Genomic DNA, 22753 nt, shown 5'->3' with positions numbered 1-22753 from the left:
GTCCGTGAGCCCATCCCACGGGCCCATGCACCTGTCACCCCCCACCGTCAGGACAGAGGCATTTGGAGGGGCTGCTAGCCCGCCCCTGCCCGGCGCCCCTCCCCCACCCCTTCCCGCAGGGGTCCTGCTGGTCTTGGCCCTGAACAGGCGACTCACACTTTGGTTGAACATGTCCGTCTCGTGCCTCAGCTGTGTATACTGACACAGGTGCTGCCGGATCATCTCCACCCTCTCCACCTCCAGCCGCTCCAGCTCCTGCCCGGCGTGGCGGGGAGGGGAGAGACGGGACACACCCCTGAGCCTGAGCCCACAACGTGGGGGACCCTCCCTCCACGCAGGTCCCAGCCTACCCTAGCCACACAGCACAAGTCACCGCCTGCTTCAAACAGGTGTCAGGGGACCCTTGGGGGCTAAACTCACCCAGCATCCAGGGGGCGGGGGGAGGGGAGATGCAGCAGCTGTGGTTTCCCTGACTCCTGCTCTGCGGGATGCAGTGGGTGCTAAGAGCTTCGTGTGCATTACTTAACTGTCTTCTGTCATTTTAAGAGAGAGCCTGTGATCTGTGACATCACTTGCCCAAAGCCCAGGGCATTATGGGAGGAGCGGGGTTCGAACCAGGGTCTGGATTCTGCCATAGGGCAGCCCTGGCCCCGGTTCCCTGTCAGGCTGGACACGAGTCACATGTAGAGATTCTGTGTCTCGGACTCTTGGGGCTTTGTCCCTGGGCCTCTGCTTTCTCTCCTCTGTCCGGTTCAAGCGCAGACTAGAGACCAGGCCAGGGGACGTGGGGATGGGGGAGGCAGGTGGGCGAGGAGTCAGACGGCCACGGTCAAATGGAAGAGAGAGGTTTTGTCCTTCGGTTTCTAGATGGTTCTGCATCTTTGGAATTTAGGGGATCAGGCTGCTATTCTGTGCACAAGTAGGTCACTGCCCAGGTGATTAACTGGGAAGAAGGGTAAAGCGCGGGGCTTAATTAGGAGATTAACCAGGAGGAAGACTAGGTCATGGTCCCTGGGGGAGGCCTCTCATCTGCTCTGGGGGGCGGACACCTGGGCACGCAGAGAGTTAGTCTGTCCTGTGCCGGATGGACGAGGCTGGCTTTGGGCAGTGGACGATGCAGTGGACTTGGCCCAAGGGCCAAGCACACTTTGTCGTCCAGCCCAACAGAAGCGCACTGAGGATGAGATACTGTCCCTTCATAAGAAATACTCGGGAGGTGCCCGGAGCAGGGGGGCGCTGCCCAGTCAGTTCTGACTCCTGGTTTCGGCTCAGGTCTAGATCTCAGAATTGTGGGACTGAGCCCCAGGTCGGGCTCTGCACTCAGGATGTAGTCTGCTTGAGATCCCCCCCACAACTGCCTCTCCCCACCGTGCGCTCTCTCTCTCTCTAAAATAAACACATCTTTAAAAAAATACTCAGGAAGACAAAAAAGGGGGTCTGATGCCTATTCCCTGCACTCCTTGATCAGAGGCCTCCACTCCCATTCCTTCTAAACAGCTATCCCAACCTCACTCCGTATGTGTCTTCTGTCTAGGACGGGCAACCCTGCTGGGGGTGGGTAGGGTCACGCTTTTCCTATAACTTGACTATTTGTCCTAAAGGCTCCACCGTATGTTTGGCTGAAGGCATCCTTGGTCAACTCTGACCCCTCCAGGGATAGCCCAAGAAGAGTAATAAGACCCAACCCCTGCCTGTGGTCACACAGCTGGAAGTGCCAAAGCAGGATCTGAATCCACAGACCGGCCCAGAGTCAAGATCTTGACCTTAGTGATGGAGAGGATCTAATGGGCACTTCTGTGGCCACCTCTGCCCCATCCCACGCCCGCCAGCATTCCCCCTGGGGTTGACAAGCTCTCACATCTCTGTTCACTCACCAACGTGGTGGTCACCATCTCTTCAAACCACTTGGACTGGGCTTGGTTGTAGAGGTCCACACAGCGCATGAGGTCATCCCCTGGAAAAGATCATTAGCCACCATCACCCTCTGTCCTGTCCTCACCATAGCTGCCCTGCCCCATCCATGCCCCAAGCCTTCTCCTCTCCCTGAGTCACGGAGGCCACCGGGAAGTGGAGGAAGGGGAAAGAGAGTGAAGGAAAGGGGAAACCCCTGGATCATGAGTGTCCATCTGAGCGTGACCCCAGATACCAAGAATTCAGGATGAAGTGTGAAGTGTATGTGTGTGGGGTGGGGAATGCTCCTAGGAACCCCCAATCCTATCATGAACCCAAGAAATCCTTCCCTCTCTAAAGATGGCACTTTCATCTGGCACTGGAGAGTCTTTCTCAGTTAAAACATGTTACAAGCAACTTAGAAGGACTTAAGCATTAAAGAAGAGTCTGGAAGTTGCTCACGTGTGTGTACGTGTGCCGGAACATAATTCCAAAACACAAAACAATGCGTCTGACGGTCTGCGGCTCATTCACACACACACACAGGTATGCTACGCGCCAGGCCCGGGCGGTGGCCACTTTGGGCGACAGGGGATGCGGGGGAGGGAGTGAGCTCTTCCCACCACATTTAATTTCACAAAAGAGAGATGTGAAACCCACTGAACTCTTCAGTCTTGACGGCTGGTCCACTATTTTCCAGAAGGCAAGGCAGGTACACGTGAAACATCTTGTAATGAGGAAGAAAACAAACCGTACAACAGGTGCAAGTGTGACCGCCACGTGCCAGCCCCAAGAACCTTGGTTTTCTGATTGTCACGGGGTTCCAGAGACGGGGAGGAATCCCAGTCTGTGTTCTCAATGGGCAAAACTCTGGAGCCAGCCCCAAGCTAACCGATTCGCTCTAAACCTAGTAATTGCCGCGGATTCAAAGTTCTACCTCTAACCACATCCCTTGGGGCTCACGTGTATCCTGAAATGGAAGTGAAAGAAATCAGGGAGACGTACGTCGACATGACCCAGGGCCCAGCTCAGAAGCCTCCTCCGGCGAACCACCCCGCTCGCTGAGAGATGAGCCTGAGGAACAGAACCCAACCAAGGGGTCCTGATCCATCGCCAGTGAATGGGTCCCTAACCTCAAAAAGGACTGACTTGGAGAGAAGAGAGTACATACGTCACTGCAAACACACTCCCACCAGGAGCCCAGGAGCCCGGGCCTGACCAACAGTGGCGAGGGGCGGTCAGCATGTCCCTCTACAAACCTACAATACTCAAACCCCCACTGCCCTCTTCGTCGACCCTGATCTTGAGAACATGCTTTGGAATCGGGTAGCTGTAGGAGATGGTGTCTTCTGTCTACGAAGCCAGCCCGAGGGTACCCTTTGGAACAGAAGGAATTAGGGTCACGGCTTCTGGACCCGGAATATCTGGGCTGTCCTACCAGCTCCACTGTCTGGTAGCTGTGCGATCGCGGACATGTCAGTTACCCTGCCTACGTGCCTCAGGCTCACCACCTACACAATGGGAGAGCAGCGGTATGTCCACGGAGTGACGGGAAGATTAAGAAGTCGCGACAGGTCTAGTGTTTGCAACGGACGCCGGCGGAGTTGGCACAAGAGGAACACGAGCTATGGTGACGGCAATGATGACCAAACGCAATCCAGCCCCGCCAGGACCCAGAGGTGTGCCCTTCCAGAGGCTTCGGGAAAGAGAACGGAGGAGAGGAAAGGGAGGGACGGAGGCAGGGAAAAAGAGCGGGCGTCTTCCCGGTGACGGGCCATCCAGGAACGTGGGGACAAGCAGTGTCTCTGGAAGAAGAGATGGTGGGATTCTGGGTCCCAGCGCTCCAGGACCGTCACCATCTGTGAAGGGTACAGAAATACCCCCCGCCCCCGCAGGAAGACTGGGGGCTTGGACGTGGACGCCCTGAGGCAGAGGGCCTGGCGCCCGGCGCACAGATAGGGTTTTGGAAAGGCAGAATCTTTCCCAGTGAGATCCGAGGACGAGCATGGGTCACTTCTGTCACAGCGTCACTCCCAACTGTAGAGCTGAGACACCGTGTTACCTGATTAACCCACAACAACCCGAGACACAAACAGCAAAACCAGAAACCTTTACTGCTAGGCAGGGTCCTGGCCGGCGGAAATGTAACATTCTTCTGAACTTGGCTGACATGTTCTAGAGAGCGCAAAAGGCGAGATTATGGAGAATGTGAGAGAAATGAAAATAAGAAGCTGATTACTGAGACTAGGAGAAGGACAGCAAAATACCTAGGGTACGAGAGAAATGAAAACATACCCAAAAAATCAAAACGTGAGGACCAAGGCCAAAAGCAGTGGTGTGAGTTCAAAGAAACACCCGGCGGCTCAAATATGCACGCGTTTACTTCTTAAACCTGGAGCCAAAGAAAAAATGCGATCGGAAATATATATATATATTGAAAAAGTTCTTTCTAAATCACAAAACCCAGAACTCATAATAAGAGGAAAAGACCGTTCTACCAAAAATTTTGAGAAGAAAACAAGCCAGGGCAGGGCGAGGAGGACAGGGAGAGAAAAGAAAGAATATAAAGAAAAAAAAAAAAGATAAATGGCAACCTTGGAAAAATATTTGCGATTCAAACCACAGGAGGTTAATTTTCCTGACCCATCATTCAATTGTCAATCAATCCGTCAGAATCAAAGAAACACAGAAGAGGACGGAAGTTCATCAGTTCGGTTCACAGAAAAAAGTCACAGATGACACAGAGAAGTCGATTTTCGAAAAGCTCAAATTCACTCAAAAAGGAACGTACATCGCCAACAAAACAGTGGTTCTCACCAGACAGCTAGGATGGCGGAGTCTGGTCTCACGCAGTGCGGACCAGAGCTTAGGGGACGGGCATCCCTTACACGCCCACAGTGGACACCCCTCTCCAGAAAGCAGTTTGGAACCAGCCACGTAAACAAACCCAACGCTCTGACCCGGAAACTCACATCCACGCTCTCTACCTGCACGGACTGAGACTCACAGACACGCAGCTACAGTGACAACATCGTTGAACACCCACCGACCATCTCAAAGTCCTAGAAGAGTCCATCAGGGGAATCATGGAAAAAAAAAAAAATTGGGGGTCTGGTCTCAGCGTACGTGGACATCATTCAACCACTGAGAAAGTCTTACGTACGGGATCAGATGGGTAAATAAATGTACAAGTGACAGAAGCTATCTCGGTAAAAATATAAGTTCAGGACATAGACGAGCAGCTGATCTAATGAGTCTACATTTAAATATTAAGAAAACGTTTTTTAAGAATTCAGGCATGAGGAAGTGTTGATGGTGATTATCCCCTAATGGATAAGATTTTATATTAAGTCCTGGTTACCTTTTTTATTTTTGGCCAAGCGGCGACCTAATTTTATTTTTAAAATAATGAAATAAGTTGAACGAATTGAAAAATAGACTCTCCCCGTCCCGGGTCTGCCTTCCCAATCCCCGGTTAAGTATATTACGCCTTCTATTTCTGGATCCGGTTATCGCCACCAGGTTAAGATCTTTGTCCATCAAATGTCGAGTCTACACTACACCGCTCTGTGACTATTCCTGCACCACCGTATCGTCCCGTCCAGACGGCGGCTGCTCCGTCCTATAATGAGTTTAACCGTGCCAGATCACCAGAAACTCAGGTGAGAAGGGAGACCATCTGATCCGAACCCTAATGACAGCACGCGCTTTAATCCCAGAAAGCCATAAACAGCATTGTCCTGGCGTCAACTTGGACGTTCTGAAGAAATACGTACTAAGTCTTTCTTTTTTTTTTTAACTGGTTCTAACGGGTCATCCATCCCTTCCTTGTGCATCGGCTAATTTTTACCACAAGGTGGAAGCAGAAGCCAACTCACTGGGGGGGAAATCTTTGCAGGAGACTCTGAAATCCGGTTCTTTTGTGGGACAAAATGTCAGACTCTGTGGCAGGGGCAGGAGTCCCCCTGATCACCACTGGGCAGCCCTGGAGCCTCACTTGCTGGGTGGACAGGAGGCCTGAGTTCTGGGTACGGGGAGGAGTTTCTCCACCTCCTGAGCTCCAGGGCAGCTCCCACACCAGTAGGGCCTGGACACAGAGCTGCAGCCCCCCCACCCCAGCCTAGTCCTGGGACACACCTTTGCAGGCACCCCACCTGCCAGCACCCCCCCCCCCCGCCCACTTCCTGCGCCTCCGAGGCCCCAGGGGAGGGGTGGAGAGGCAGGGCTGCCCACGGCCACACTCACCAGCCTGTGTGGACTTCCTCCGTGCCTTCTTGATGTCCTCCTCCGTCTTGTTGCTCAGCTTGATCTCCAGCTGCTGGGTCTTCATCTCCAGGTCTCTCTGCCGCTCCGTGAGGGCCTTCCGGGCCTGGGGTCGGACGACACAGGGAAGCTGGCATATGGGGCTCCAAGCCGGGATGGCCCCGCAGGTTCCACAGCCCAGCCTCCCCTTTGCTGGGAAAGGGTCCTCTCTTCTCCCCATGTTCGTGGACATTTTACCCCGGCAGTGCCGAGCAGATGATGGTACCCGCCACCCCATTCTGGGGCCAGAGGGGCCCTTCCATGGCCGCAGTGGGCAGGGGCTGGATGTGCCCCCCGTCCCACACCCCACCCCGAAGCTGGAGGCTAGCATACCCCCCCCATCCCCACCCCCAACCCAGCACCTGGGGACAAAGGGCTCTGCCAGCAGGCCCGGCCCCCCAGGCTCCCACCTTCTCCACCGCGGCATAGCGGCTGGCCAGCTGCTTGCGGAGGTCGGCGATGTGGTGGTCACACTTCTTCATGTCCTTCTTGAAGTTCTCTCGGAAGTTCATCAGGGGTTTCTCCACCTCGCTGTGCAGCTGTTGAGGACAGTTTTTGGGGGGGGGGGGGACACGCTCAGGACCCCGGGGCATCAGCGGCGTGGGAGGGAAGGTGCAAGGAGCCACGCAGCAGGTCTCGGGTTGCGGGGTCGCCTTAGCTGGCAAGACCCCAGGATTCACACCAACGGACGGAGGGCTTGGTGTCTAAGCCTTTCTGAGCCCTTTGCCGGCGGCCTCCTGCCTCCTCCAGGCACCCATGGCTTCTCATGGGACTTTGCTCAGGTCCTGAGCGGACGCTGCTTACTTTCCAAACTGGGATTTTTCTGGGGGCAGAAGCCAAGCCACCATCTCCTCATCCCCAAGCACAGAGCACAGTGACGGCCACGTGCGGGCCATTTAATGAGATGAGCTCGGTCAGTTCTGTTTGCTCAACGTCTGCTACGGGCCAGGTGCCTGAGGCGACAAGGATGGTCCGGACACGGCTCAGAACTCTAGGAAGCCGTGGTGGGAACCTCGCCCAAGGCCAGGAGGAACTCACTTCTCCAGACCACATGGAGACAGGTGTACCTTCCCTCCTGGCAGAGGGAGCCGGCCTCCTACTCCTGAGAGCCAGAGAGGGGCTGGTGTTCAGGCACTTTCTCTTCTCCCTATTCCACTCCCTTCGTAAGGAGACCTTTTCCCGATCAGTGTGGACCTGCTGCGGTCAGAGCCGAGGGAGCAGCCCAGAGCCCAGGCGACAGGCTCTCATACTCAGCCTCCCAGAACCCCCCGCAACTAGCCCCCTGGAGTCCCCAACTCAGGTCCCGGAGCTCAGCATTCCAGAGCCCTCTGACTCAGATTTCCAGAGCACCTCGGCTCAGATTCCTAGAGTGCCTCGGCTCAGCCTCCCGGAGGCCACCGACTTGTCCTCCTACGGCCTTCTTCCAGCTTTGCAGGGTCCCTCGCCCTGCATCTGTCCCTGAAGCACCTCTGGGAGACTCAGCTGAACTTCCCTGAACACAGGACCTCCCAACACGGGTTCTACTGCTTCTCTCTCTTCCTCCTCACCAGACTCTTGCCACACTCCCTTTTTCTCCAGAGCCCCCAGGACTTCCGTGTTTGTAGCCCTAAACCACCAAACACATGTGACTGTGAGTTCCGAGAGGGCAGAGACCTGCGGGCTTTGTTCTGCTGTGTCCACAGCGTCCGGCTGGAGCTGGCGCGGGGTGGGTACCCCTTTACTACCTGGGAGAATGACACAATCTTCAGTGCCTGATGCCTGAGAGAGAAGTGGATGCCTTTGTTGATGACCTTCAAAGGCTAACAAAGCACAAGCCAACCAAACACCATGCCCCCCATGTAAATGCCTCATTTTTCTGAGCCCCCAGAAGTGGCCTTGCCTAGGAAGATAGCCCCACCTGCTGGCAGCCTGCAGGACATTACACACTTGGGAGCTGCCCAGGACACACAGTCACTTTCCCATATAGATCAGGTATTGGCGAAGAAGTGGCTTCACTTAGTTGCTGTGGACACCTGCTCTTGATTTTTTTTTTGGCGGGGGGGACTGATGAGAGTGAACTCAGCCTGTTGATTTGGTAACTCGGAGGTCGCTTTCCAAGGGCCTAGGAAGTGAATTGATTTCCAGAATTCCATGTGCCCAAGAGTTACCCAGAGGGACAACAGGATTCCTGGGTCCCAGCCCCAGGTCCTGTGGTCTGGGGAAGGGCCCCAGAACCTGCCAATACACCAAAATGTGTCCCCCAGATTCCAAACTGACTTTCTGGAAACGTAATGCCACTTGTGGTCACAGGCATGTCATTCCATAGACAGAAACCCATGGATTCTCCTATATTTTTAAGTGTGCTTTCAAAAGACTATTTGTTTCTTTAAGAACGCTGGCTGGGTGTCCATCCCTACTTGTTCCTTATGTCTGAGCACCTTAGTCTGCCCAGGGCCAGAAGGCCTTCCCGGACGCTTGCCCTCATGACCTCCTGAGCTGGCCTGAGAGTTGGGAAATCAGCTTAGCAGGGAGTGTAGGGTCAGGACTGGCTTTTGGATTAGAAAGAGAGAGCACCGGAGTGCATCTTAGGCAGAAGGACAAGGGCGGCTTCGGGAAGCATCTGTCTTGGCGACGCACGTGTATGCGTATCTGTATATGGCTATCTGGGCGAGGGCGCCTGCATGTTCTGGCTGCCCGTGGGAAATGTGTGACTGGGGGTCCCAGTCAAGTAAGCTTCAAGCCACTGATTTGGTCCAAACTCTTCATTTCACACATTAAAAAAAAAAAAAAGAAAAAAGGAAAAAGGAAGCCGAGAGATGCTAAGACTTGCCCCAGGTCCCAAAGCTTGTTAGGGAAAGCCCCAACATAGAACCCAACATCTCTTGACTCCCACTGTCCCCCTAAAATGTCCCGTCGGCATGTATGGTCTCTCCTGCCGGATTAGACTTCTCTTCCATCAGAAAGAATTTTCCCATTTTCCCTTCCTCGGCTGAAGCCAGGTATCACTTCCTTTGTATATGGCAATCTTGTTTTGTTAGGAGCTTTGTTGCCAGGAGCAGTGGCTGGAACCGGGAGAGAAGCACCGCCTGAAAGACGGCCCTGATGAAACTGCATTTCTTAAATGAGCACTCACCCGCCCCCCACCCCAAAGCGGAACACTCGGAGCGGAATTTCAACGAGCCCTCTGGTAGCAGATGCTAAAATGGGTTTCGGGCATATTGGAGCCCTATGATCGATAGCAGAGGGATAAACCCTCAGAGCCCTTTTGCCTTCAAGGAACCATGGTCCTCCCATGGGGCTGCTGTCTGGTTCCTTAAGGCCACCAACACTGATGGACAGGCTGGGGGCAGCAGACGTCTCATCGGACATCTGGTTTCCATGAACATTGGTCCCAAGTCCCCCTCCCCACCCCCCATCGGCAGCATGTTGAAGTCCCCTGTGCCTTCAATGCCACCGGTCTGCCCAGAGAGAAGGTCCAGGGTGGGGGCAAGTGGCTGATGGACTAAGTCTCGCCCTTTGCTTCCCCCGGAGCAGAGCTGGAGGCTCTGTGACCACGAGCCTTGATGGAGTCTCTCTGCCCTGCTCATTTGTGATATGCAGACGCTGACTGGCAAGACGGTGGAAAAAACCAAGGCCAAGGAGTGATTCCCTGCACAGAACCTTCTAGAACGCTTACCCACTGGGATACTCTGATACAACAAACATGTATAGCCTTTCTCCCTGGCTCCCAGACAGAACTCCTGAAAGCGCTGTAACTCTCCTGAGCAGTTGGGGGGCAAGGGGCATCTTTTGTGCTAGTATCTGGTCTCTGACCCTGGTCTCTGAGACAGAACTCCTAAATCCCTTGGCTTTTCCTGGATGAGAGAAGCATCGTTTATGCTAATGAAGTGACCATGGTGGTCTCCCAGAGAGCTTCAGGATGGGGGCTGGGTCACCGGAAAGCCCAAGCCACGATTAGAAGCTTCAAACTTCCCACCCCTCCTCCAACCCCTGGGGAGGGAAGGGGACCAGGAGGTGGAGTTAATAAGCGATTATCCCCACGGGATAAAAATTCTACAAAAATCTATAAATCATCGGTTTGAGAGCTTTGAGGTTGGTGAGTTGGTCAAGTCCATGGGGACAGAAGTTCCTAAGCTCAGGGCTCCTCCGGACCTCACCCTGCGCACCCTGTCACCTGGCTGTTCACCTGTATCCTTCATGATGTCCTTTAATACAGAATAAACCAGTAACCTAAGTACAGGTCTCCCTGAGTTCCGGGGGCCATTCGGCAAATTATCAAATGTGCAGAGGGTATTGTGGGAGGCCCTGATGCACAGCTACATCAGACACAAGTGTGGGTCACTTCAGAATCCAGTACTCGCAACGGACACCCTGTGGGACGGAGCCGCTCCCCACCGGGATCTGAGCTGGAGAGCATTTTGTCACCTGCTGAGCATCTGGAAACCTTCAAGACGGGAGGGTCCTGCTGATGAACACCGGGTACGCCAGGGTTCCTGGGGACCCAGCAGGTAACCTTGTCGAGGCTGGATTCAGCTCTCCTGCACACAGGCAGCCTCCCCGGGCCATCTCCCCCAGCAGCGGAGATCCCCCTGGGGTCGGGATGCGAGAAGGGAGGCCTGAAGCACTTCCCTATCAGCAGCTTGAAAATAACTACTTTGTGCAAGACAGGATAAAAGACGCCTCATTCGACTGGTAAAAATTTCCCGCCAAGGGCTCCGTGGCTGGGTTAGGGTGCCACTGTGAGCCCAGAAAGTCTCACTCATGGCTGAGTCATGGGCCAACCCAATCTCGGGGAGCTAACATCCTTCCGAAGCAGGGGGCTTCTAAAGCACTGTTTTCTCCTCACCCCCCAGACCTTTATAAAGCCCCTTCGTGGGTCCCAATCATGTGAGCCCTTCATTGTGCCCGCTCTGTGCAGGGGGACCATCACCGGACAGGGTGGTGAGACGTGTACAAAGCCGGAGTCCTGTCCTCCAACAGCGCACTTCTCATGGGGACCTCAAAGCCCAGAATGGTGATTCCTTTGAGGAAAGCTCTGGAGAACAGATGGAACCATGAACGCAGAGTGTGGGAGTCAGGGAGGAGCAGCCAGACGCTTTTGGGAGATGCTACCTTCCTACAGTAGTAAAGGAGGCAGCATGCCCTCCAATTTAAAAACAGGGGCTCAGAATTTAAGTGCTTTGCCCAAGCACCTTGTCAGGCTGCTGTGTCTGACTGGGGATGGTGGAAAGAGCGTGAACCCCAGGAAGCAAAGGTCCCCAAGAATGGTGCTACCCTAAAGGGGTCTTTCTTCCTTTAAAAGGCGACCATGCTCGTGGTCGCCCCATCAGTCATTCACACTTTAGTGTGAATTATTTCCTTTAGACACTGGGTTTATTTTTCCCCCTGAAGAGTAGATGAGAGCCTGAGATGGAATTTGGTGATGCAGAGTGAACAGGAGAGAAACCCCACTGTCCTCAAGGTCACAAACAAAACTAGCAGATTTTCCCTGGGGCACAGTCTAGTAGTCTCTCCTGACAGCATTAAGAAACAGAACATCCCAGCAAAGGAGAGTGAGGGTCCCCTGAGGGACTGAGGGGTACCCACCCTCATCTCACAGAGCTGAACGCTAAACTTGGAGGAATTTTCTGAGCTGGTTGCTAAAGATGGCCAGCATTAAAATTCAATGGTCTACACTTAGCAAATTATATTAAAAACAAAGGTAATAAGTACTTATAACTACTAACCCTTATCAACCTTTTACGACTCTCCAAGATGCTGATGGACATTTATGCCTCCTGATGCTACCGTCTGGGGACAGTGGGTACCCCTGGCTGATGGTTGCTTTTGTGCCTCTGGTTCCCCGCACCAGAAATCCACACCATGGACCATGGAAAGGGGCCAGCAGGACACACCGGAGAGACCACGACGAGCCCCTCAGCAGTACATGGCTGCACACAACCAACCCAGAGAGGCCGCGGGGCCACCTTACCTTGGCGGAGAACTTGAGATGGACTTCCGCCTCATCCGCGAGGCTCTTCTTCACCTGGGCCCACGCTTCTCCCAGGGACCTACAACACGACGGAGAACAGCAGACTCGGATCAGAGATCTCAGCACCCCCTGAGGGGCGGACAGCGGATCTCCATGTGAGCCATCCCAAACCGAGCTGAGGGGCAGGTGCTGGCAGAGGCTGGGGAAACATCTGGAACCTCAGAGAAGCTGGGGAGAAGCAAGAGGAAGATGGGGTACAGCCGCAGGCGGGGGCCCTGGACACCTGCGTGTTATTGTCCCTGTGTCTTCCCGGGGCCCACCCCTGGCTCCTAGATGGACAGTGCAAACGCTTGTTGGTCTACCCAGGAAGAAGGCCAGCCATCTTTTCAGGGAGAAGCCGTCTGCAAACAAAAGGTGCCACCATGCAGGGGTGCCTGGGTGGCTCAGTTGTTTAAGTGTCTGGTTTTGGCTCAGGTTGTGATCCTGGAGTCCTGGGGTCCCGGGATGGAGTCCTGTGCCAGGCTCTCTGCTCAGATAGGAGCCTGCTTCTCCCTCTCCCTCTGCCATTCCCCTCCTGGCCCCCGCCTGTGCTCTCTGGCTCTTTCTATCTGTCAAATAAATAAATAAAATCTTAAAAAAAAAAAAAAAGTGCCACATCAGCCCTGCCTGCGGATAAGCCTCCAGTGGCCAGACTTCCAAGGGGGAGGGGAGACAGACCCCCAGGCTGCCTCTCACAGACACCCACGCAGCAGGAAAGGCCGTTCATCCTCCTCCACAGAGGCGGGGCCCCTGCCAGTCCTGAATCTGGGCTGGGAGCTCTGGTGCTGCCCACACCTTCCCGGAGGAAGACAGAGTCCTGAAAGCTAATCACTTTCTACTCCAAGGAGACGTCTCAGACAGAAGCGATCTCCCGAAATTCCCAAGGCTTTCACAAGCGGCCCTGGTGCCCTTCACTACTTGGAACGCTTGAGCCTTGCTGGACTTCCAGCAATACCCATGGGTCCTGGCTCCAGACCTCCTCCCCCAGCCAGTAAACCCAGGCTGACCCTGCAGGTGCCTCCATTTCATCAAAAAGCCACTTGCCCCCCGAGAATCCATAAAACGTGAGTGGGGTGACAAAGCTGATGTAAAAAGGCAGCATGGGCCTCCAGCGGGGCCACCAGCAGCTGAGAACTGCCCAACAGAACAAAACGAGTCTCTGTGGCCACTGTCCCAGCCTGCCTGGTTGTGGTGCTGGCTCATGAGAAAGGACTGCGCAATTCTTTCTAGGAGTCTGGCAGCAGAGAAAGGTCCCCTGGGGTGGTCCTGGCTGGGGATCCCTGGGGAGCTCATTGGAGAGTGGGAGTGAGGAATGGGGTGCTCCAAGCTGGTTTGCAAGGGCCTGAGCTCCTGGAAGCGGGGCGGCTTGGCTCCTCCCCCGATTTGGCAGATGGGTGGGTGAGGAAGGAGGGGGAAGAAGGGGGAAGGAACAGTCGTGGGGGTCACGCAGATAGGACAGGATACCGGGTCCAGAGGCAGACACCCAGATACAGGCAAGTTACGTGTAACAAAGGGGCCAAGCAGCTCCGTGAGGGACAGAGGATGGTCTCAGCAAATGGGCAGAGACAACCGTATATCCACAGGGCAAAAAAGAGAACTCTCGACCCTCACCCGATGCCCTGCACATGGATTATGTCAAGAGGGATCACAGACCTAGAGCGAGAGCTGGGCGCCATGCAAAAGCAGGCCTGGGAGGAATGGGAACTCGAAAGAAGACGGACAGAGAGGGTCCGTCCCTGCAGCCGAGCTACCCAGGAGCCTACAAGGGAGAGCTCAGAAGCCAGAAGGGCCTTGGGTGGTCCGGAATCTGAGCCTACTGTCAGCAGGGTCACCTGCCCCAGGACTGCCTTAGGGGCCTTAGAATGTCATCTGGGTGAGGCTGTGGGGAAGGGGGAGGCCCAGTGTCAGGCTCTGGCCAAGGTCCTGGCCCCGCCCCCAGGCTGGGCATTCACAGGTGGGTGGGCAGGCACTGCTGCAAACGCCCAGAGCTCCGCCAGCCACCCGTCCCCCCCCCCAACCCCAGAATTCCAGGCCCCCTGGAATTCAGGAGGAAAAAAAAAAAAAGCAATTTAGAGATTCTCTCACTTGAAGACAGATTTTTTTTCATCTCGTGAGAGGTTAATGAAAGAAATAAAACCTGACATAAATTTCCGTCGCAATGCAGTCCGAGGCCTGCCCAACGGAAACGCACGCTCCTGTCACCGTTAACAACGAGAAAAGACCCAAATCCCATTTCCTTCCCACACAGGCAAGAAAGACGGGAGACGGAATCCATCACCAGTGCACACACCCTGCGGAATCGGACCGGGCGCAGCGCCCGATGCCCGCCCCTCCCCCACCAGCATCTTCCTGGACTGCCCCAGGGTTCTGGGCTCCGGCACCCCGCTCATGTCCAAAGCTCTGTGTCAGTGCCAAACGGCACGGCTGCACATTGTGGGCGGGGGACCCCACGCGTTCACCCCCCCCATACACCCCCGCAGGAGGCGCATGGGCTTGCAGCCGTGACGGCAAAGTATGCGTTCGTGACCGTGTTGCAGGGGCATGGCGTGCATGCAAGCGAGCGGGCGTGTGCTGCACGGCCCGTGTGTGTAAGGGCATGTGTGTGCACGGCGTGGCGGCACAGGCCTGGTGCGTGCAGCTGGGAGCATATGCTGAGCCCGCTGGCAGGTTGCAGTGTCCTTGGCAGGAGCCCAGGCCGAGGAGGTGGAAGCCGGAAGCCGCGAGAGCAGCATTGCATTTGCCGGGCAGGGGATATCTAAGAAAGCCTCCATGCCAGGGTGGAGGGGGGGACACCCCCCACAACCCCCCCCCCCCACCTCCACCCTCGCTTCCTACCTCCATCTCAGGGCCCAGTGTGCAGGGTGGAAGGCGGCCACCGGGGGTGGGCTCGTTTCCGCAGAGGAACCCCTTGGGCCTGCAGGGGCCGTCCCGTGGCCCACCGGGTCGGTGGCAGACCACACGGAGGCGGCCTCTCGGCTGCACAGCGAGCCCACGCAGAGAGGCCAGAATGAAAGCCACATGGGGCTGGCACAGCCGGTCCCCTGAAGGCTTCAAGGCGTGCAGGCGGCCCTCTGATGACCACAGCCACCTAGGACAGGACGACCTCCGTCCTTGGGGCTCACTTCCCCTCGCAGCAGGGGTTCCAGCACAGCCTGCCCCAGAGCGAGGTAGGCACTGGGGAGAAGACCTGGCGGGGCCTTTCAGCTCTCCCCTCCCAAGTCCGGTCACCTTTATGATGGAGGCAAAATCCACCTTAGGTGAAACTAATTGTTTTAAAGAGGGTGATCCAAGGGCACTAGGTATACTCACTATACTGTGCAACTCTCACCTCTACCCTGGTCCAAAACATTTGTACTCCCGTTAAGGAGCCCCCAAATCCATATGCTGAAGACCCACACCCCAAATTCATGTTTGTGTCCCCCCCAAGTCACATGTTGAAGCCCTAAGCCCCGTACCCCAGTATAGCCCCCAAATTCATATGTTGAAGCCCTCAAGCCCCCCACCCCAAATTCCATGTTTGTGTCCTCCCCAAAGCCACATGGTGAAGCCCTAAGCCCCCATGCCAAATTCATGTTTGTGTCCCCCCCAAACCCATATGTTGAAGCCCTAAGCCCTATACCCCAGTGTTGGTCCTCAAATTCATATGTTGAAGCCCTAAGGCCCCCACCCCAAATTCGTATTTTGTGATTCTCCCAAATTCATTATGTTGAATTCCAAAGCCCCCACCTCAAATTCATACATGTTGAAGCCCTAAGCCCCCACCCCAAATTCAAATGGTGGTGTCCCCCCCCAAAGCCACCCAGTATGGATGTTACTTGGAGACGGGGCCTCTAAGGAAGTAATTAAGGTCAAATGTGGTCAAAGGGGAGGGGTCTCTGATTCAATAGGATTCCTGTCCTTACAAGAAGAGACTCCAGGGAGCCTGTTCTCTCTCCACAGGGAGGGAAAACCATAGGGAGAAGGCGGCCACCTGCAACTCAAGAGGAGGGCTCATGCCGGACCTCCAAATCTTGGACCTCTCGGCCTCCAGAACCAGGATAAATTACATTTGTGTCATGGAAGCCACCCGATCTGCAGGATTCTGTTACAGGAGCCCAAGCAGATGAATATACACCCCTGAAAGGAAACCCCGAACCCATGAGGCTGTTACCCTCCATTCCCCACTCCCTAGGCAACCACCCACCTCATCCCACCTCCATGGGTTTGCCTATCTGCACATTTTATATAAATGGAAATCTCATTTATATGAGATTTATATAAATCTCATCACATGCACTCTTTTCATCCCACGTCTTTCACTTAGAATGCTTCTAAGCTTCATCCACATGGTAGCCTGGGTCGGAGCTGTTTCCCTTCTTACGGTGAAATAATATTCCATCACATATCCAGTCTGCATGGACACCATTTGTTCATCGGCCCGTCCCTTAATGGACCTCTGGATTGTTTGCACGTTTTGGCTATTGTGGATCCTGCTCTTATGAACACGTGTGTACATGTATTTTGTCTGAGTATCTGTTTTCAATTCTTCTGGGTCTGAACCTACGAGCGGAATTGCTGGGTCGTACGGTAATCCCGGTTTGTGTTCCTAGGCACTGCCAAAGTGTTTTCCGTGGTAGAAAACAGCATTTTACATTCCCAGGGCAGGCTGCAAGTCTTTGTTAAGAGATGAGCAGACAAGCCTTAAGTCTTCCACCGCTAGGGACTCCTCTGTGGTTGGGAGGGTGGGGTTGAGTCTCCCCCAGCCCAGGCTTGACCCAAGGAGGTCTGGACCCCTGTAGCTGGAGAGGGAGGGGAGCCTGGGCTTCGGGTTCATGGGAGAGAATTCTAAACGAGGGCCTGAGTGCAGAATCCTCTCTCACCCGGTGTCTCACCAGCTTGCCCTCAGAGAGAGGGGTGCTGGGGTAAGTGTCTGGGGGGCAGCATCTAGCTAACAGGGCAGAGGGGGTAGGAGGCCCTTGTCCAATACAGAGAAGATAATGTGGAATTTGCCCCCTCGGAGCCAGGTCTATACAAACTTCCCCATTTCAGTGGGACCGCGCAGAGATCAGGGATTGATGAGGAAGAACTCCCCCCTTCTGTTGGTGGTTCCTCTCCATTCCCATCACCGTCCTCCCTACTCACCCTTCCTCCTGTGCAGCCAAGGAGTTCTGAGAGAGCTTAGCTAGGTTTTTCGCATATTCCTCTTCGATCTTTATCCTGCAAAGTGAGAAAACCCAACAGGTCAGCTCTCCAGCACCAGACTGAGCAACCACCCACCTCATTCTGGCTCCATGGGTCCGACCTGCAGCCTAGTGCTCACTGACTGCAGACAGAAACCCACTAGACCACAGGCTCTGAGAGTTTAAGGCCCTTGTCTATCCACACAATACACAGCAGGTGCTTAAAAAAATCTTCATTGGCTGGACGAACTTGTGCAAATCTCTGTCTCCTCATCTATAAAAAAAGATGTTTCCACCTGTCTCCTGGGCCACGAAGAAGTGCTCCTATTCACGCGGCTCCTAGCCCAGGGCTGCACACAGGAGGCCCTCAGATCAATGATGTCACTCATGATGGACCAACAGGGACCCCAGGGCTGCCTCCCTCCAGGCCCCAGAACCTCCGACTTAGACCCTCCTAAGTGGTGGCAGCCCCTGGGAAGCAGGAGCACCACCTCCCCCCTGCGGCCTCCCAGCGCCCCTCTTCCCTCCCTGTGCCTCCAGCTGTCAAGCTTGCAAGGGCACAAGTATTTCCATGGAAACCAGGCAGTGCCCAGAGCTGGGGCGGATCCCATTTCCCTAGAGAGGGAAGTTGTCTTGGATTTCACTTCCAACAGGGGGGCCCTTGACACACTTTCCAGGCAACTCTCTCGGGAGCGTTCTGTCTTATCTGGCCCGTGGCGTTCGAGTGTCGTCAAAGGCAACACTCACCGCCTGACTGCTCCTCTGGGCTGCACTGGGACACCCGGGGCCACCCCTCCCGAAGCCCCAAGCCCTGTCACCCGACAAACGGGGAGGCCCCAGAGACACTCCGAGGGCCGCAGCACCTGCTCCCGGCAGCTCCGGAAGCTGATGGCCCACAGGTGCTGTGATGTGAAATGGGGGTCCTCACCAGGCCCCCTGGCATCATTCTGAATAAGATTTTCTGCTTTGCCCCTAGAGACCCACAGCCACATTCCCTCTCTCACGGCTCTGCCCTCTCCACCACCTCCGGCCAGGCTCCGGCGCCCGCTGGAGTTTCTCTCCTGCTCTGTCACTCCCTTGCCATCACTCTGCCCTCCCCTGGGTGACGCTGGTGACCACCATGCAAGCTCCAGCCCGTGGCCAACACATCTCTCTGCTAGCTTCACACCTCCAAACCACCTCGAGGCCAACCACACCTGCCAGGCATGCCTTCCCCTCCAAGCCCTGTCCAGCTGCCCTAATGCCAGGGCCTCAGCAAGCCCCCAAGCCCAGCACACTCCACCTCTGCTCTCGCCTCTCCTGGCTCAGGAAGGCCTCCCAAGAAAAGTCTACATTGTTCACAGAAGGCCAGCGTGTTCTGAAATGGCAGATTCCATTTATTTGCTCCCAGGTCATTTCAGGGTGTGTGTGTTCACACTCCACTCATTCCCTGCCAGCGTAACAGCTCATAAAAGAGAGATTTGATGATACAAATAGAAAACAGGTCTCCTAAGGAAAAGAGCTTTAAAATGCCAAAGAGTTATTATTACATTATTGTTATCATTAAAAAGCTTTCTTAAATACATTACCATTTGCTGTAAATATGTCCAGGGTGCCCTGGAAACTCCGGGTGACAAATCGTGTGTATGTGCGTGTGCACACGCGGGTTGTGTGTCTGCATGTGTGTGCTGGTAAGTGTGTACTTTACAGGGTCTCAGACCTTTGAGGGACTGACAGGCGGGAAGGTGGAGAAGGAATTTCTTCTCCTTACACTTTTTCCGGTTTCCATCAGGCTGGATTGGTTTCCTCTTTTACATTCAGACAAGCCATCCTTCAGCAAAACCATTACTGTAACCCCCGTGCTGGTCACAATGACCTCACCTGATGCTTCCATCTCACGGGAGCTCCCTGGATGCAGGGATAGGGGAGTGGGTTCTAGACGCCCAGGTCTGGGACACAGTTTGGGTTCAAAGATGAACATTCTCCTTTTTTGTTATGACAGGGACAGGGCTTCCAATGAGGGCCACACAGGAAAGTAAAGGAGCTAAGCAGTATGTGTGGGGAGACAGTAGGGAGTGGTGGAGACTGTGGACACATGAAAGTCAAGGAGCTAAGCAGTCTGTGTGGGGAGATAGTAGGGAGTGGTGGAGACTGCAGCAAACCAGACCTCAGGCTCCCTCTCCGGGGCATTGCCATCTGGCTCTGGCCCATTGTTGTGTGAGCCGTTCTTGCCAGACTTTTGGCCTTCTCAAGACAAGCCAGTTGGCCAGCTTGTAAGGTAAGACCTACCCATTAAAAAATAAAAAATGTTGGTCTAAACTTTAAACCTATCAGAGGTCTTAGCAACACATCTGCAGGTTAGATCTGCCCCAAGAGTCACAGCTGGTACCCCGGGTCTCACGTTCCCCATGGCGCGAGCCAGGCCCAGTGTCGGGCGGCCAGTGCTCATCCCAGCCGCTCCCCGACATCAGGCTCAGAGGGGCCAAGGGGGCGCTGACTGTGGCCATGGGAACTGGGAGGGGTGTGGGCCTCACCTCTCCCGGATGAATTCTGACATTTCCTTCTGCATCTGCTTGCCCTTCAGTTGCTTCTGAAGCAGGAGCTCAAACCCAGCCACCGTGCCATTGCCCTGGGGGTCCTTCTTATCAGCCTAGAAGGGACATAGAAGCATGAGACATTAGGTGACAGGGGTGTCCAGAGCGGCAGGGAATGAGGCGTGGGGAAGGCCATCCACAAAGGGACCCGGGTGTCCCTGGAGACGGGACCTCAGCCCAAGAGGGAAGCTGTGCCCACTGTCCCACCTTTGTCTCTCCTGCTGCCCCCACCCCCACCTTCACTGGCACACTCAGACTTGAGCCCTTCAGCTGCTGCCCCTCCCCCACGCCCACGACCTTTGATTCTCCCCACCTGGGAAAGAAGAGGAAGAAGGGGGAGTCAGGAACAGCAGCTCCCAATGGCTCCTAGCCATTCCCTCCAGGTAGCTGCTGAGGCTGGCAGGAAGCTCTGGGGAGTCCTGGTGGCCTGACACTCAGCTGCGACAGTCTGTGGCCTGAGGGGCAAGTGACCCTCACCGTAAGCCCTCTGGTCTCCTGTCAGCCCCCGGTACTGGCCAGGCAGTGGCATCCTCTCACATTCGTACCAGATCACAGGGGCTTCCAGGAGAGACCCGACTGAAGGGAGGCCAGAGTTCTGGAAAAGGGCAGGGTGCCAGGGTTGACATCCCAGCTGGGAAGCCTCGGGCGAGCTCTCCCCTCTGTCCGAGCCTGAGTGGCTTCATCCGTGAAGCTGGGGAATACTGGTGCCCGCCTCCTGAGGTCATTTCGGGATAAGTGACCTCCGGAAACGGCCTGGCACAGTGCTCGCCGGACACGAAACGCTCCGTAAGTGCTACCTAATATTCGTCCACTTTGAAGTAAGTTGGGACTCGGGGAAGATGGCCAAGTCAATGAAATGAGAGCTCAGTACTGGGTCCATTTTGCAAGCAAATACTGTCAAAATTTCAAAACTAAATGTTTTCTTTTGTTTTGCTTGCACTTTCCTCAAGGACAGCTGAATACCTCTTCGTTGCCTGCCCCTCCCCCCCAACCTCCTGCCTCCTGCCCAGAAGCCCCTAGGTTCACCCTTCCCTGCAGGATATTCATCTCGGCTCTGAGACTTCTCGGGCACCCCACCTAAAGCCGTGGTCTGCCCCATTATAGCCTTTCCCCATCAGAAATGCAGAGTCAGATGCTTTGGTTCTTAATGGAAGGGGTTAAAAAGGCATCTTTTGATATCAGCAGGTGCATCAGTGAGGACCCTGTCCCAGGGTCCAAAAGACCTAGTCCTTGTCTCAGCTCAGCCTCCGGGTGACCCAGTCAGGCCTTTCCAATCCTAGGTTGTATCCCCCGCCCACCCTCCCCCCTTGGCAATAGGACTGAGTTGCATCTCTAAGACCCCTTCCACAGCAGTTTTAGGAAAAGGGAATTCTGGAAAGGGGTGGGTGATGCGTGGAGAGAAATCCACTTCCTATCATCAAGCATTTAATAAGTTTATGGACATCTGCCCACCAACCCCCCCCCACACACACACAACATGGGATCCCCTTTCCTCAGCTGTCCTGACACAAAACCCACTGGGCCATACTGCTAATACCTCCTGGGACAGGGAGATCACTATCCCACAGGACACACCAAGTCATGGGAAGCTACTCTGGACAATTAAAAGCTTCTCCAAGTACGTTTAAGCTTAGTACATTTCATTGTTCCCAGGGCTCCCCAAGAGCCCCGCGTGAAACCCCATGCGTGCTGATCTCCAGCTCTTGTGGTGGGCACTCCCAGGGCTCCAGCTAGTCTCCCCTGAATGCCCCCCTTCCTGCGCCCCTCGTTAGGGACAACGTCTCTAAACTCAGCCACTTCTCTGTAACTGCTACCATGCTTCCCTGACTCCTGCACCTGCGGCTGACGTCCACCGTGCCTCCTCACAGCCCTTCCCGCACACTGCTTCTAAACCACATCACATCTTATTCCAACAGCTTCCGACTGCAAACAGAAGGAAACCCAGCATGCTCCCGGGACCTACAGAGTCTCGTACACTATGACCTCCGCGGCCCCACAGGTCCCTCCTCACAGTGTTAGCAGCCCCTGTCCGCACAGATCCCCACCCTGACCTGGAAGAAACATGGTGGGGGGGCGGGCGGAACAGGAATTGACAGGCATCTCTGAGAGCCCAAGTGACTTGTCAATGCAACACAGCACTTCTGTCCGGTGCTTGGCTGGCAAATCTAAAAACGGGAAGCAATCCGTCCCGCACGGTGGGGAAACAAACAGCTTTTATTTTGTTTATTTATTGGTCCTTGGGGTCCCTGTGAAAGTTGTGTTTTGGGGTTTTTTTTCCTCCTAAAGTGTACAATTTGCTGGCTTTTAATACGTTCACAAGGCTGAGCAACCGTCAGCACTATGTGAATCCACAAGGAGGTGATCGTACTTTGAAAGTCATTGCAGACTTAAAATGTGCACGCCGAGGGCTATTCTTAGAGTTTCTGAGCAGGTAGGCCGTGCATTTGTCAAAAAATACCTATTTAATTGTGCGAAAATACACCTAAGATAAAACACATCATCTTTTTTTTTTTTTTTTTTTTCCTTTTTTTCAAGTAGGCTCCATGCCAGCCTGGAGCCCAGCACAGGGCTTGAACTCACAACCCTGAGATCTCTCGAGACCTGAGTGGAGACCAAGAGTCGGACGCTTCACCCACGGAGCCGCCTGGGCGCCTCCACTCAAGTCAGCTCTAGTCTCCTGCCCTTACCAAGCAGCTGGGAAGTAACCCTCCTGCATATCTGACTTCCGTCTGGGGTTTCCGTGTTGTCCTGAACGCAAACCCTGTCCATTCTCTGAGATTTATGGAACAATCTGGACTCCAAAGAGGGTCTTAAATTTCTCCCTTGGATGCTCAGTCTAC

At 54.7% G+C, this 22753-nt stretch overlaps 1 protein-coding gene across 5 annotated transcripts in view; it reads right to left on the bottom strand.

Moving 5' to 3' along the window:
• The window catches only part of GAS7 (growth arrest specific 7), a 209353-nt gene that overhangs the window by 6693 nt on the left and 179907 nt on the right, over positions 1-22753 (bottom strand). For all 5 annotated transcript variants that reach the window (XM_059147264.1, XM_059147267.1, XM_059147268.1 and 2 more), the window contains exons 7-13: positions 19854-19969; positions 17303-17377; positions 12143-12221; positions 6603-6731; positions 6136-6259; positions 1875-1954; positions 157-255 (exon numbers count right to left, since the gene is read on the bottom strand). In XM_059147264.1, coding sequence (XP_059003247.1) covers positions 157-255; positions 1875-1954; positions 6136-6259; positions 6603-6731; positions 12143-12221; positions 17303-17377; positions 19854-19969 — 702 coding nt within the window. The remainder of the gene's footprint in view (positions 1-156; positions 256-1874; positions 1955-6135; positions 6260-6602; positions 6732-12142; positions 12222-17302; positions 17378-19853; positions 19970-22753) is intronic.

Source organism: Mustela lutreola, chromosome 15 (genome assembly GCF_030435805.1).
Source record: "Mustela lutreola isolate mMusLut2 chromosome 15, mMusLut2.pri, whole genome shotgun sequence".
NCBI lineage: Eukaryota > Metazoa > Chordata > Mammalia > Carnivora > Mustelidae > Mustela > Mustela lutreola.
The sequence above is the reverse complement of the archived record's forward strand: the minus strand, read 5'-3'. Positions and strand labels throughout refer to the sequence as shown.